General features: G+C 36.5%; 2 protein-coding genes across 10 annotated transcripts in view; both read left to right on the top strand.

Annotated features, from left to right (window-relative positions):
• Window positions 1-6412, top strand: part of Pnisr (PNN interacting serine and arginine rich protein) — a 31858-nt gene extending 25446 nt beyond the window's left edge. For 3 of the 5 annotated variants that reach the window (XM_008839622.2, XM_008839625.2, XM_008839624.2), the window contains exons 8-12: window positions 417-516; window positions 1217-1270; window positions 2379-2549; window positions 3485-4571; window positions 4804-4834. In XM_008839622.2, the coding sequence (XP_008837844.1) occupies window positions 417-516; window positions 1217-1270; window positions 2379-2549; window positions 3485-4571; window positions 4804-4834 (1443 nt within the window). Of the gene's footprint in view, window positions 1-416; window positions 517-1216; window positions 1271-2378; window positions 2550-3484; window positions 4572-4803 lie in introns of all 5 variants that reach the window. The other 2 variants (XM_029566709.1, XM_008839623.2) reach the window with 1 other exon arrangement.
• A 4378-nt stretch (window positions 6413-10790) lies between these two features.
• The window catches only part of Coq3 (coenzyme Q3, methyltransferase), a 26375-nt gene continuing 25020 nt past the window's right edge, over window positions 10791-12145 (top strand). For 2 of the 5 annotated variants that reach the window (XM_029566715.1, XM_008839619.3), the window contains exon 1: window positions 10791-10973. In XM_029566715.1, the coding sequence (XP_029422575.1) occupies window positions 10864-10973 (110 nt within the window). In that variant the 5' untranslated portion in view covers window positions 10791-10863. Of the gene's footprint in view, window positions 10974-11493; window positions 11682-12145 lie in introns of those variants that run through there. The other 3 variants (XM_029566714.1, XM_008839620.3, XM_029566716.1) reach the window with 3 other exon arrangements.

Below are 12145 nucleotides of genomic sequence, written 5' to 3'. Positions count from 1 at the left end.
CCAACAGTCCTCCTGTTTCTGCCTCCCAGAGCTTGGATTACAGGTGTATACTACCACTCCTGGCTTTTCCCATGGGTTCTGGGCATCCAAACTCAGGTCATTGTGCTTGGAGTAATTACTCTACCCACTAAGCCATCTCCTCAGCCCTGGACATTTTTGTTAATAGAAACTTTTTACTTTTTGATTCTAGAATAAGATTTGGTGTCTCTATAGATAAATATATACTTTTTACTGGAGACAGGATCTGGCTTTGCTGGAATTAGAGGTGTATACTACCACAAGCTCAAATGTATAGTTGCTTTTTGGTACCTATAATGTTGAAGTTTTCTCAAACAAAAAAAAAAAGTTAATTATAATATAAGCCAACATACAATATTGTCAGTATATTGACACAATATAAAATACTCACTTTTTAGATGTTGCTGACAAAAATGCTTCTAACTGAAATTCTGCTGGACGTCACAGATGAAGAAATTTATTATGTAGCCAAAGATGCACATCGGAAAGCAACAAAAGGTATATTATGGGTGTTCTTGCTTTTTTGTTTTTGTGGGGATTTTGGCTTCATTGACTATTTTGGTTTTTCTGTTGTTGTCCTCTGGATTTCTATCAAATATTTAAATATTCTCTACTTGCATGTTTTAACTATTTAGGAAAGATTAGATTGTTATATACCAAATTGAAACTATACAAATATTTTTGCTTTATCTGACCTGAACACAAATAGCATTCATGCTGTTGTCCTTTAAAATGCATTGTGGAAAATTCCTGATACTCAATTTATTTCACCTGATTTTCTTTTTTAATAGATATCGTGGTAATGGTATGTGGGTTTTGATACATTTGGCAATGAATTTTGAATTATGAACCTTGGAGTTTTTAGTTTTGTCAGTTATAATTCTTACAAAGCACCTTCCCCCACAATTTTAGTAACACTTAAAAATACTGAAAATAAAAATTGTGTGCAATATCTCAGAAGGGAATACAGATAATAGTTACCTCTTCCTCATCATAAACCAATTTCAGCTCACATCAGAATTGTAATTTCAAAGCCAGACATACTACTGGTTTCAAATGACTGTTATGTTTTTAATGTTTCTTTTCTCCCCAAAAAGCAGCACTAGTAGTAGATTTAACAATACCATAGACTCTCATGACTATGAAATCGTGGCTATTTGTGTTAACATGTTGTTCCTGTTGTTGATGTGATACAAAGCTCCTGCAAAACAGCTGGCACAGTCCAGTGCACTGGCTTCCCTCACTGGACTCGGTAAGTGTTTTCCTTATTTGTGAGAGGGCCTAAAGGGAAAAAGCACACTTACCTTGTCTCTGTACTTGTTCTGTTTTGAAAATGGACTATTCCTACCTAGCTTATAAAGCTTAGATTTCAGGGTTATATCAGTCTCTAAAAGGTTTATCTTTTTTTTTTTTTTTTTTTTTAACTAATGTATTCATAGTAGAATGATTTTAAATGTGATAGCTAATTTAGTTTATTGGGGCAAGTTGAATGAAGGATTTCCTCATTAATTGCTCCAATGCGTATATTATAAAGTATAATATACATAATTTGTATTTAATGATTTAGCTATGATAAAGTCCCTTTCAAAATCACTGCATACATACTTAGAGGAATTATATAGGAATGGTTTTAATGACTTACATGAATTGTGTTGCATCAAACCAAGCTTCAACATAGAAGAAACGGGTTTATCTTAAAACAATAGTGATATGTTCATAGTTTTCTATTTGCATGATACATTACTAAGATTCTAAAGCTTGAATTTGCCTTTTCCACATCTTCATTTCTTATTAATTTCTGTGAGGAACATGAGAATGGGTAGAATAAAATGCCCATGTAATCTTGTTATGATTACTATTTAGATCATTTCTCGGTGGGGAGTAATTCACATCATTTCTATACTGTTGAGAATTATAGTATTCTAATTTTCTTAGAGAAAATTTGCTTAGCCTCCTACCTGAACTTAGAAAAGGTTGAACAATGAAAGAATTAACTTTAGAAATATTTTCATAGTCATCTGAAATTTTATTACAGAAGTTGAATTGGTTAAGCTTTAGTAAGGCTTTATTGTTGTCCTGTTAAATAATTTTCTTGATTAGTAGGACAGTAAAAGAAAGCCATTGTTATGATTCCATAGTGGCAAGAAATTGGGAAATAAATCCAAAGAATAAGATACTAATTATAGCTATTGCCTGGGATTCTGAACACAGTTGAATTTATGCTTCTCCCCACCCTGAATAAGCATATTCTTCCAGGAAAAGGCAATGAAAAAAGAAATGAGCTTTCTTCTCGGACCTTAAAAAGTTTTTAGTGGATAGTGTAATTTTTCCATGTGATAGATTGAGCTTTATGCACACAGGTGGACTGGGTGGTTATGGATCAGGAGACAGTGAAGATGAGAGGACTGACAGAGGCTCTGAGTCATCTGACACTGACGATGAAGAATTACGGCACCGAATCCGGCAAAAACAGGAAGCTTTTTGGAGAAAAGAAAAAGAACAGCAGCTATTACAAGATAAACAGATGGAAGGTATATCTTTTAGATTTGTGTAGCTTTTGTTTAGTTTTATATGTGCTTTTATTTTTAAAAGAAAGTAAAAATATCGAAGGATAGAACTGGAGGCTTGATTATAATAATGTGGATAGCTGAGAGCAAAAACACAGTGTTTTTACTTTAACTTTGTTGTAAAAGCCATTCATCTCAGTCACTGTAAGCCAAGCTGTTTAGATTATCTTTGTTTCATATTAAAATTATTGAAATGAAAGCAAAGACTTTTGAAATAACAGTATATTTGTAGAACTCCTGAACAGTACCTAGGATGTTTAGGGAAAATAGAAGATTAGAAATGCTTTATTTAAAATCCTTTACATATAAGTATAGTTTTTAACTGTTTCCATGATAATAGTAGGAATAATGAAAGAGTATTAGAATGCATTTTTTGAAAAATCTTATTTGGACAGATTTTAGGGAAATTAAGATCCTTTAAAATTTTTCTAAGAAACACTGCCTATCTTTTATTTGCCCTGGCTGAACAAAGGGAAATCTTCTGTCATATCCACTCCTGCAAAATTGCTACTCTTAACTCCATTGTGCAAAATGGTAGCTAGCTAACTGCATGGAGTATTGAGTACTTGAAACATAGCTAGCTCTCAACTGAGTGTGCTGTAGGTAGATAGTACCTGATTTTGTACAAATTCTATGAAAAACAATAGTGTCTCACTATTTTTTAATGATTCAATGTTGGAATAATAAATGTTGGGTTAATAGGGAAATTAATTTCGCTTGTTTCTTTTTACCTTTTTAATGTGGCTGCTAGAAAGTTTTGGATTACTTATGTGGTTTGTACCTTAATTCTGTTAGAGGTGAAACTATTGTTAGAATCTGATAGCCTAAAATTTGGTAGTATGGGAGCTTTTCATTTCTTATTCAGCTTTTCTTTGTCTTTTTGTCTTTTTCTGTTTCAGAAGAAAAGCTACAAACAGAAAGGGTTTCAAAAGAGATGAATGAATTTATTCATAAAGAGCAAAATAGTTTATCACTTCTGGAAGCAAGAGAAGCAGATGGTGATGTGGTCAATGAAAAGAAAAGAACTCCAAATGAAATGACATCGATTTTAGAACCCAAAAAAGAGCATAAAGAAAAAGAGAAACAGAGAAGGAGTAGATCAGGAAGCAGTAGCAGTGGTAGTTCAAGCAGCAACAGCAGAAGCAGTAGTACTAGCAGCACTGTCTCTAGCTCCTCATACAGTTCCAGCTCAGGTAGTAGTTGCACTTCTTCTCGCTCTTCTTCTCCTAAAAGGAAAAAGAGACATAGTAGAAGTAGATCTCCAGCAATGAAAGCCAGACGTAGCAGAAGTAGGAGCTACTCTCGCAGAATTAAAATAGAAAGCAACAGGACTAGGGTAAAGGTTAGAGATAGAAGGAGATCTAATAGGAGTAGCATTGAAAGAGAAAGACGAAGAAACCGGAGTCCTTCCCGAGACAGACGTAGAAGCAGAAGTCGCTCGAGGGATAGACGAGCCAATCGTTCCAGTCGCAGTAGGAGTCGAGATAGGCGTAAAATTGAGGATCAACGTGGAAATCTTAGTGGGAGCAGTCATAAGCATAAAGGTGAGGTTAAAGAACAAGACAGGAAAAAGGAGAGGAGTCGAAGTATAGATAGAGACAGGAAAAAGAAAGATAGAGAAAGGGAACGTGAGCAGGATAAAAGAAAAGAGAAGCCAAAAAGGGAAGAAAAAGATTTTAAATTTAGTAGTCAGGATGACAGGCTAAAAAGGAAACGAGAGAGTGAAAGAACTTTCTCTAGGAGTGGTTCTATATCTGTTAAAATCGTAAGACATGACTCCAGACAGGATAATAAGAAAAATACTACCAAAGATAGTAAAAAGCATTCAGGTTCTGATTCTAGTGGAAGGAGCAGTTCTGAATCTCCAGGAAGTAGCAAAGAAAAGAAGGCTAAGAAGCCTAAACATAGTCGATCGCGGTCCATGGAGAAATCTCAAAGGTCTGGTAAGAAGGCAAGCCGCAAACACAAGTCTAAGTCCCGATCAAGGTAGTATACTTTTTAAAGTATTTTGTCTGATTTTTTTAAAATTTTGAATTTATTCAAAGTTGAAAGTGTCCTTTCTCTTCTCTCTCTCTTTTAATAAACTCAGTTTGGTATTTGTTAAATGATTTTAAAATAATATTAGAAATCCTATATAGAAGTATTTATTTTAAATTGCAGATTTTTAACTAAATACATTTTAATTTTTAAATTTTGTCTTTTCCCTTTTTTTCCTCAGATCGACAACGCCTCCCCGTCGTAAGCGCTGAGGAATGATGTGGCAAGAATGCCACGATGCTGTTTAAAAAAATTCCATGAGTTTTAAGGGCTTGTCTCATTATAGAGGCACATTGTGGCTATGTAGGTGAAACCAGAAAATTTTTTTTTAATGTGTAAATAGGTGTACTTTTCAAATGCTGCTTCAAGTTACTTAATAGGATTTCTTTGTATTACTTTTTTTTTCAAGAAATAGTACATAATAAGACTATAAATATACCATTCTCTTTCAGCTGTAATGTTCTTAAAATTATTCTTGAATGTACTGTGATGTCAATAAAGCTCTTTAGTTCATTTTTGTTAAAACTCTTGCACCTTAATTTTATGATTTTTAATCTAAGGAACGTACTTTTATAAAAAGGCAGCTGGAATTTTGTATAACAGGTTTTAGGTTTTAAAAGTTCCTCCCACCTTCCCCAAAGAAAATGGTTTTAACCTAATAGTTCGTTAAAGTTTGTAAATTGTGCCCATGGACTTTTGTCAAATTCCAACTTTAATGGTGTGAAAGAGGGCCATCAGCTTTCTAACCTTCCATTTTGGGGATTTTCAAGTGATATATTCCCTATGTGTATAAAATGTAGTTCACTCCTGTAAAATGAAATTGCTGGAAACAATCAGGCCAGTGCACTAGTGGAGTCACTTGTTATGAACAGTTGTGTTTGACACTAATAGTCAAGTCTGGAGCTATCTTTTATAGTCACCCAGTTCTGTTTAACATGTGTAACACCTTGGGAGTACCAGAGAAATAGGATTTAAAATTTATTTATATTAAAAAAATATAATATGGCCTCAGCTCAATGAAGGAATACTGTGTTATGTAGGATTTTGTCAGTTATGTAACATCAGAATGGACTGATTTTTGTCAGTTTACAAAAATTATGCTCAATGAGTGGTCTCATTGATTAAGTCAGTATTTATGACTAGAATGGAGCTTTCAAGGCATTTCAACTTAAGTGCTTAGCTGCTTTCAGGGTCCATTTTTTAAAGATTATGCACTTGAGCAATGATAATTAAGTCTTTGGAAACAAAATGCTTTTAAATTTTAGCTTAAAAAGAAAAAAGCAAGTGCAGAGCACAGAGAGTTTTAAAATATGCTTTCTTACCAGCAATAGTTCGTTTAAAAAATAATGCCAGATTTTTGCCAAGGTCAGTGTTTCCTCAAAACGAAGATTAAAATAGATTTGTATGGTGTGCTCTTTCTTGTACCTCAACATAACGTTCTTAAATAATTTTGAGCGGTTATGCATTTATCTAAAGGAAATAAATCTGTGAATAAATGCATGTTTACCAAAACTGGCTGTTTACAGTGCATTTAGTTCTGATATTTACAAAGTTGCCATTTCACAGAATAACTTTAAAATAGTTTGGAGTTCTATATACTTTAGTCATCAGTAACATCTGAAGACAAGGAAAATGTGCAATACTTTTTATGTAGGTGAGCTAACAGTGTACTACTTGAAGAATTATCTGATTCGTTTGTAATAGATAAGTTGTATAACATTTTCATACCTTAAAGTGTTTTAGACCAATCTTCAAGTGAAATATTTTCAAAATAAAATTCTACCAAAAAATCCTGCTGGCTGATATATACCTTTTTGGGCATATACAAATTAGAGCCAAAAGAAATTCGCCAGTTTCACTTACTATGCCAAATTTGCACACTCTTAATCATTAAATCTGTAATCGTTTTAAAAGGATATCCATGATTATTAGTAGGTACATGTTATAATTTCATTTTGGCTTATTAGGTTTTTAATGGAAATTTTGTAAAATTCATTATTTCCTTTACATATGACATAGTGTTTACCTTGTCTGCTAAGATTTTATAAAATAGGCCTTCCATAATTTAGGATGGAATGCTAAAACTTACATGGAAATTAATTAGATGTAAAATTTGGTTATGAAATCCTTTCTAAAATGACACCACCAGAAAATGAATAGATTCAATTTTTGAGACAGTCATTGGTCTGGATTCCTTAATAGAAGCTGCTTCAGGGTGGGGCTGGAGAGAGAGCTTAGTAGTTAAGAGTCCTTGTTGCTTTTCTAGAGATCTTGAGTACGCACATTGGGTGGTTCACAGTTGCCTATAACTCTAGCTCCAGAGGATCGGTCACCTTTTTTTGGCCTCTATGGGCACCCCCACACATGTAGCATACACACATGTGTTGATTAGTTGACTCAGTAGGTAAGGGCACTTGCTTCCAACCTTGATAACCTGAGTTTGATCCGCAGAACCCACATGATCGAAGAAAAGAACCAGCTCCACAAGTTATCCTCTGACTACCGCATGCACTCTGTGGCACCCTTGAACACACAGACACATGCAAAATAATGTAGAAAAAAATTAAAGTGTCTCTTTTAACATATTTCTAGTGTATTCATCATATTGTTTCTGTGGAGTGGGTGTGAACTCCACCCCATTAAGAGAATAAATGTAGTTTGGGAGAGGAAATTATGGAATTTGTTTCAGGATCCAAAATATAAATGAAGATTGTTTTGTAATTTTGTTAATGTACATGTCTTCTGCCTTTGTACATTGTCTCATTGACTTTGTTTTCTAATGGTATAATAACAATAGGTAATTTTCCAAATATAGTCAATTTTTAGCATAAATTTTGCTTTTTTAAAGAAACATGAAGTCTAGTGGTAGGTGGGCTTTGAGAGATTTTTAAAAATTATTTGTATGTGTGTGGGGTTTTGTGGGGGGGGGTCGTCTGTGCATGCTTCGGATGCCAGAGGTGTTGATCTTCTCGAGTTGGAGTTTGGGGCAGCTGTAAGCCACCAAACGTGGATGCTGAGAACTGAAGTCGGTCCTCTGGAAGAGCAGTATGTGCCCTCAACCACTGAGCTATACCTCCAGCCCTGAGCTTTAAAATTCTTTATTTCTAAATTTTATGTATAAGTTAAATGTAAGGCCAAAAGATCCTATATTATTGCCTTATACACACATTTAAGCTGTTATCTCTTAAATATTTTAATATGTGGGCTGGAGAGATGGCTTGGTTAAGAACACAAGAATGAACTAATTATTAGTTTAATAGGACTAGTAGAGTCCTACCCCTTCTCATTTTATGTTTTGGCAAGTCACTGAATTGCTATGGTCCCCAGCTTCTTCAGCTATATCAGGAAGGAATTAGAAATGATGAACTTTAAGGTATTGAACGCCTGAGTTTTTTCAAGGTTAATTTTTTTTTAAGATTTATTGTCATTTTTTATGTGTATGCTTTGCTTGTGTATATGTTTGTGCACCAACCACATTCGTGCCTGTTGCTGTCAGAGGCCAGACAGAAGAGAGCATGAGATTCCTTGGAAATGGAGTTGCAGGCTGTTGTGAGCTGCCATGTGGGTGTTAGGAACCAAACCTGGGTTCTCTGCTGAAGCAGCAAATGCTCTTAACTACTGAGCCATCTCTCCAGCACTCATTGTGTTTGGTTTTAAGAAGACTTTGGTTGTAATGTCCAAAATGTGAAAAAGATGAACTTTTTTGTTAGCTCTTAAGTTAGTGTACATGTGAGTTATATTTTACCATAATGTTTATTTATCAGTTATCATCCACTTAGTTTCCATATAAACACATTGGTTTTCTCGGCCACATTCTAATAATGGTAGGATAGAGTTAAAGTTACCAAATTATGTAGAATTTTTTTTAAATATTAAAATATACCAGTTAAGCTGAGTAAGTGAATGCACTAGTACATTGTTCAAAGGGATAAAACTGCCATAGAGATTAAGGAAGTATTATCAGTTATCATCCACTTAGTTTCCATATAAACACATTGGTTTTCTCGGCCACATTCTAATAATGGTAGGATAGAGTTAAATTTACCAAATTATGTAGAATTTTTTTTAAATATTAAAATATACCAGTTAAGCTGAGTAAGTGAATGCACTAGTACATTGTTCAAAGGGATAAAACTGCCATAGAGATTAAGGAAGTACTTTATTTATCCTAATGAAAAATAGTATATAATTGGCAGGGGGGGGGGCTCTTTTTGAGACAGGGTCTCCTGTAGCTCAAGCTGGCCTGGAACTGAACTGCTGTGTAGACCAGGTTGGCCTTGAACTCAGAGAAATCCACCTGCCTCCACCTCCCGAGTGATATAAAATGTTAAATAGATGTTAAGAATTTCCTAGCAAAACAAAGATGTATAAACTACAACTTGGTTATAAGATAGAGGGTTTCTCTGGGCAATATCTGTAACAATGGCTATATATTGCATTACAGTCCGCATAATTTCAGTTCAGGCTTACTTTATATAAAAGCCTTTGTTGCCCGGCATGGTGGTGCACACCTTTAATCCCAGCACTCGAGAGGCAGAGGCAGGCGGATCTCTGAGTTCAAGGCCAGCCTGGTCTGCCTAGTGAGTTCCAGGACAGCTGGGGCTACAGAGAGACCCCCATCTCAAAAAGACCAAAGGAAAAAAAACTTTTGTTCTGGGGATTCAGACAGTGTTTTGCTTCCTGTAGACATTAAGGCAAAGGTTGAAGAAAAAAATGTGAGACGGTTTTGAAGCTATGTGGTATATAGTATATTTAGTGAACATATAGTACATTTACAAGAAGTCCTTAGAACTTTAATCATGTTTGCACTGTAGACTTTCCTTGAATCTAACAATCCAACAGAAACTGATACAAGACAGACATATTAAGCTTTTGTACAGAGCTTTTTGCCTTTGTAGAAATAGTCATGTATCTCCAAACACAGGAACTCTGAATATGACATAACAACTGAAAAGTCTGCAGCCAGTCTTAAGAGGTCAGTATTTTAGTTCAGGAGGTATAATTGAAGGCTCAATAAATTTCACTGATTCAAAGAATCGTTAAAACACTTGACACACACGAAAGTGTAGAATAATGTCTTAAATTTTAGGAATTTACCATTATTTTTGCAAAGGAAGACTTTCTGTACAGTTAGTAAAATGCTGTGTACTGATCACTTTCTACTTCCAAGCACTGCCTAAGCTGAGTCTTCTGCATAAATATATCCTGCCCAGAATATTAGGTCACTTGTAGAAAATATGTTTTAAATTTGGACTCCTCTGGTTTTCTGTGATATTTTAGTACCTTGAAAGTTCTAGACAGTTTTAGGAAGTAATTTCAGTGTTTGTAAGCATTAGAGTCAGGGTCTCTTCCAAGAATACATGTCTTTGGGGGAGATACCTGGTAAGTACACAATAGTGACATGCTGTTTGCTTCTCTGCTGCTTGATAAAACATGAACTTTTTCCTCCTCGGGGAAGAAAGGGTTTATTTCAGCTCACAGGTTAGTCTCACCAAGGAAGCCAGGGCAGAAGCTCAAGTAGGAATCTGGAGTCAGGCCCTGAAGCAGGGACCATGGAGAAATGCTTACCGGCTTCCACAGTTACAGCTCAGGTCCACCTGCTTAGGGAGGGCACCGCCCACGGTACCCACCAGTATTTTTTTTTTTAATTTTATTATTTTTATTTTATGTGTATGGGTGTTTTGCTTGTGTGTAGGTAGGTGCACCCGTGTTATGCAATGCCGGCGGAAGTCTAAAGAAGATGTGGATCCGCTGGAACTGGAATTAAAGTTGTTAGCTACCATGTGGGTGCTGGGAATCGAACCCCGGGTCCTCTGCGAGAGCAGTCAGTACTCTTAACCGCTGTTTTATTTCTGCAGTCCTGGCCCTCTAGTATTAACAATTAAGAAAATGTTCCACAGACATGCCCACAGGCCAATCTGATGGAGGAAATCCCCACCAAGTGACCAGTTTCTGTCAGAGCGGACAAAAACTAGCATGCATTCCTATTGTGACCGCGAGGTTTGAAGTGATATGTAGGAAAAAGATCTTCATGGTCATTTGTACTATTAGAAACGTATTTTGTTTCATTGCATATACAGTTTGGTAGCTGCTGAACTGGAAAGTTAACTGTGGCCACACGTTCACGTCCACTCAGTAGTACAATCCTGAAAGTCGGCAGCTGATGGCGACAGAGGGAACCGGAACCTTTCTGTTTGGGATATGCTGCGAGAGGGACCGGAAAAGGAGTGGACTCGTCGCAATGTGGAGAGGTCGAAAGCTGAGCTCCTGTGGAGTTCGTTTCTTAGAAACGCTTGGGTTTGGGTACCCGAGCACACTAGCCGAGCTTCCTCTTAGAACTTCGTGGTCCGGGTGAGTGTGGGTGCCGAGGTGCTTCAGATAACAGCCCTTGGGTACTGGAGGCTCTGCGCAGGCGCGCAAAGCGGTGGGCGGTTGGGGGAATGCGCTAGTTCGTCTTAGAAGCTGGCTCCGGGTTCCTCTGAGTTGCCCTCCAGGACTTGGTGTTGCCCTACGGAATGGCCACGATCCTTCTATTTTCAGAGACCAGGGGAAAACTGAGGGCTGAGTATGTTGGCTTGGGAGAGTATTTTCCACCGAAGGCCGCCATGTAGCCAGCGACCTTTGACTTTAGTTGAGCTCTTTGCGCTCTGTGCCTAAGGAGCCCGAAATCCACTCAATGCTGGTGATCCTCTGTGCTCTCCTTGCCAAACCAAGGACACACCAACCTATCGTGGAATTGTGTCACTGTTTTATTATATATATCTTGCCCCCTTAGAAAGATTTTCAGGCATTTATGCTCTTGCTTAATTAGTTAAACATTCTCATTGCAAATAAGATCAGGAAAGCAATTAATTGCGTTTAATGCTTATAGATTTTTGAGCTCCCTGTATTAACCGAGAAAATAGGTCTTCGGGGCTGGAGAGATGGCTCAGCGGTTAAGAGCAATTCGATTCTCAGCACCCATTTGGCAACTAACAACCTTCAGTAACTCCAGTTCCAAGAGATTCTACGCTCACTTCTGGCCTCTGCTGGCATTGCAGGACTCGGGTGCTTTTACATGTAAGCAAAACACACACATTAAAAAATTATTTTAAAAAGAAAAGCTCATCCTTTACATAAAATTTAACTACTGTATAACACAGATTGATACGGGTACTAGAAATATCAAAACGACAGTAAAGCCAGTAAAAAAAAAAGTATTTAAATCCATTTGTGCCCACCTGAAAAAAATGATTAGGATAGAGCTTTAAGAAAGTAAGATATTGCCAGGCATGGCGGCGTATGCCTTTAATCCCAGCACTTGGGAGGCAGAGGCAGGTGGATCCCTGTTAGTTGGAGGCCAGCCAGCTGGGGCTACAAGGAGCCCCCCCCCCCCAAAAAAAAGTAAGGTATAAATTAGTATCAGTTATAAAGCTGGAGATATAGATGGAAATATATACACAATTTTAGCTGATTACTTGTGGTGGAGTGATATTATTCTATATCATTTCAATCACCCTTTATATACTAATTTATAAATTTTT

This window comes from Nannospalax galili, unplaced genomic scaffold (genome assembly GCF_000622305.1).
Source record: "Nannospalax galili isolate Female #2095 unplaced genomic scaffold, S.galili_v1.0 scaffold78, whole genome shotgun sequence".
In the NCBI taxonomy this organism is placed as follows: domain Eukaryota; kingdom Metazoa; phylum Chordata; class Mammalia; order Rodentia; family Spalacidae; genus Nannospalax; species Nannospalax galili.
This window is presented reverse-complemented; position numbering and strand designations above follow the sequence as displayed.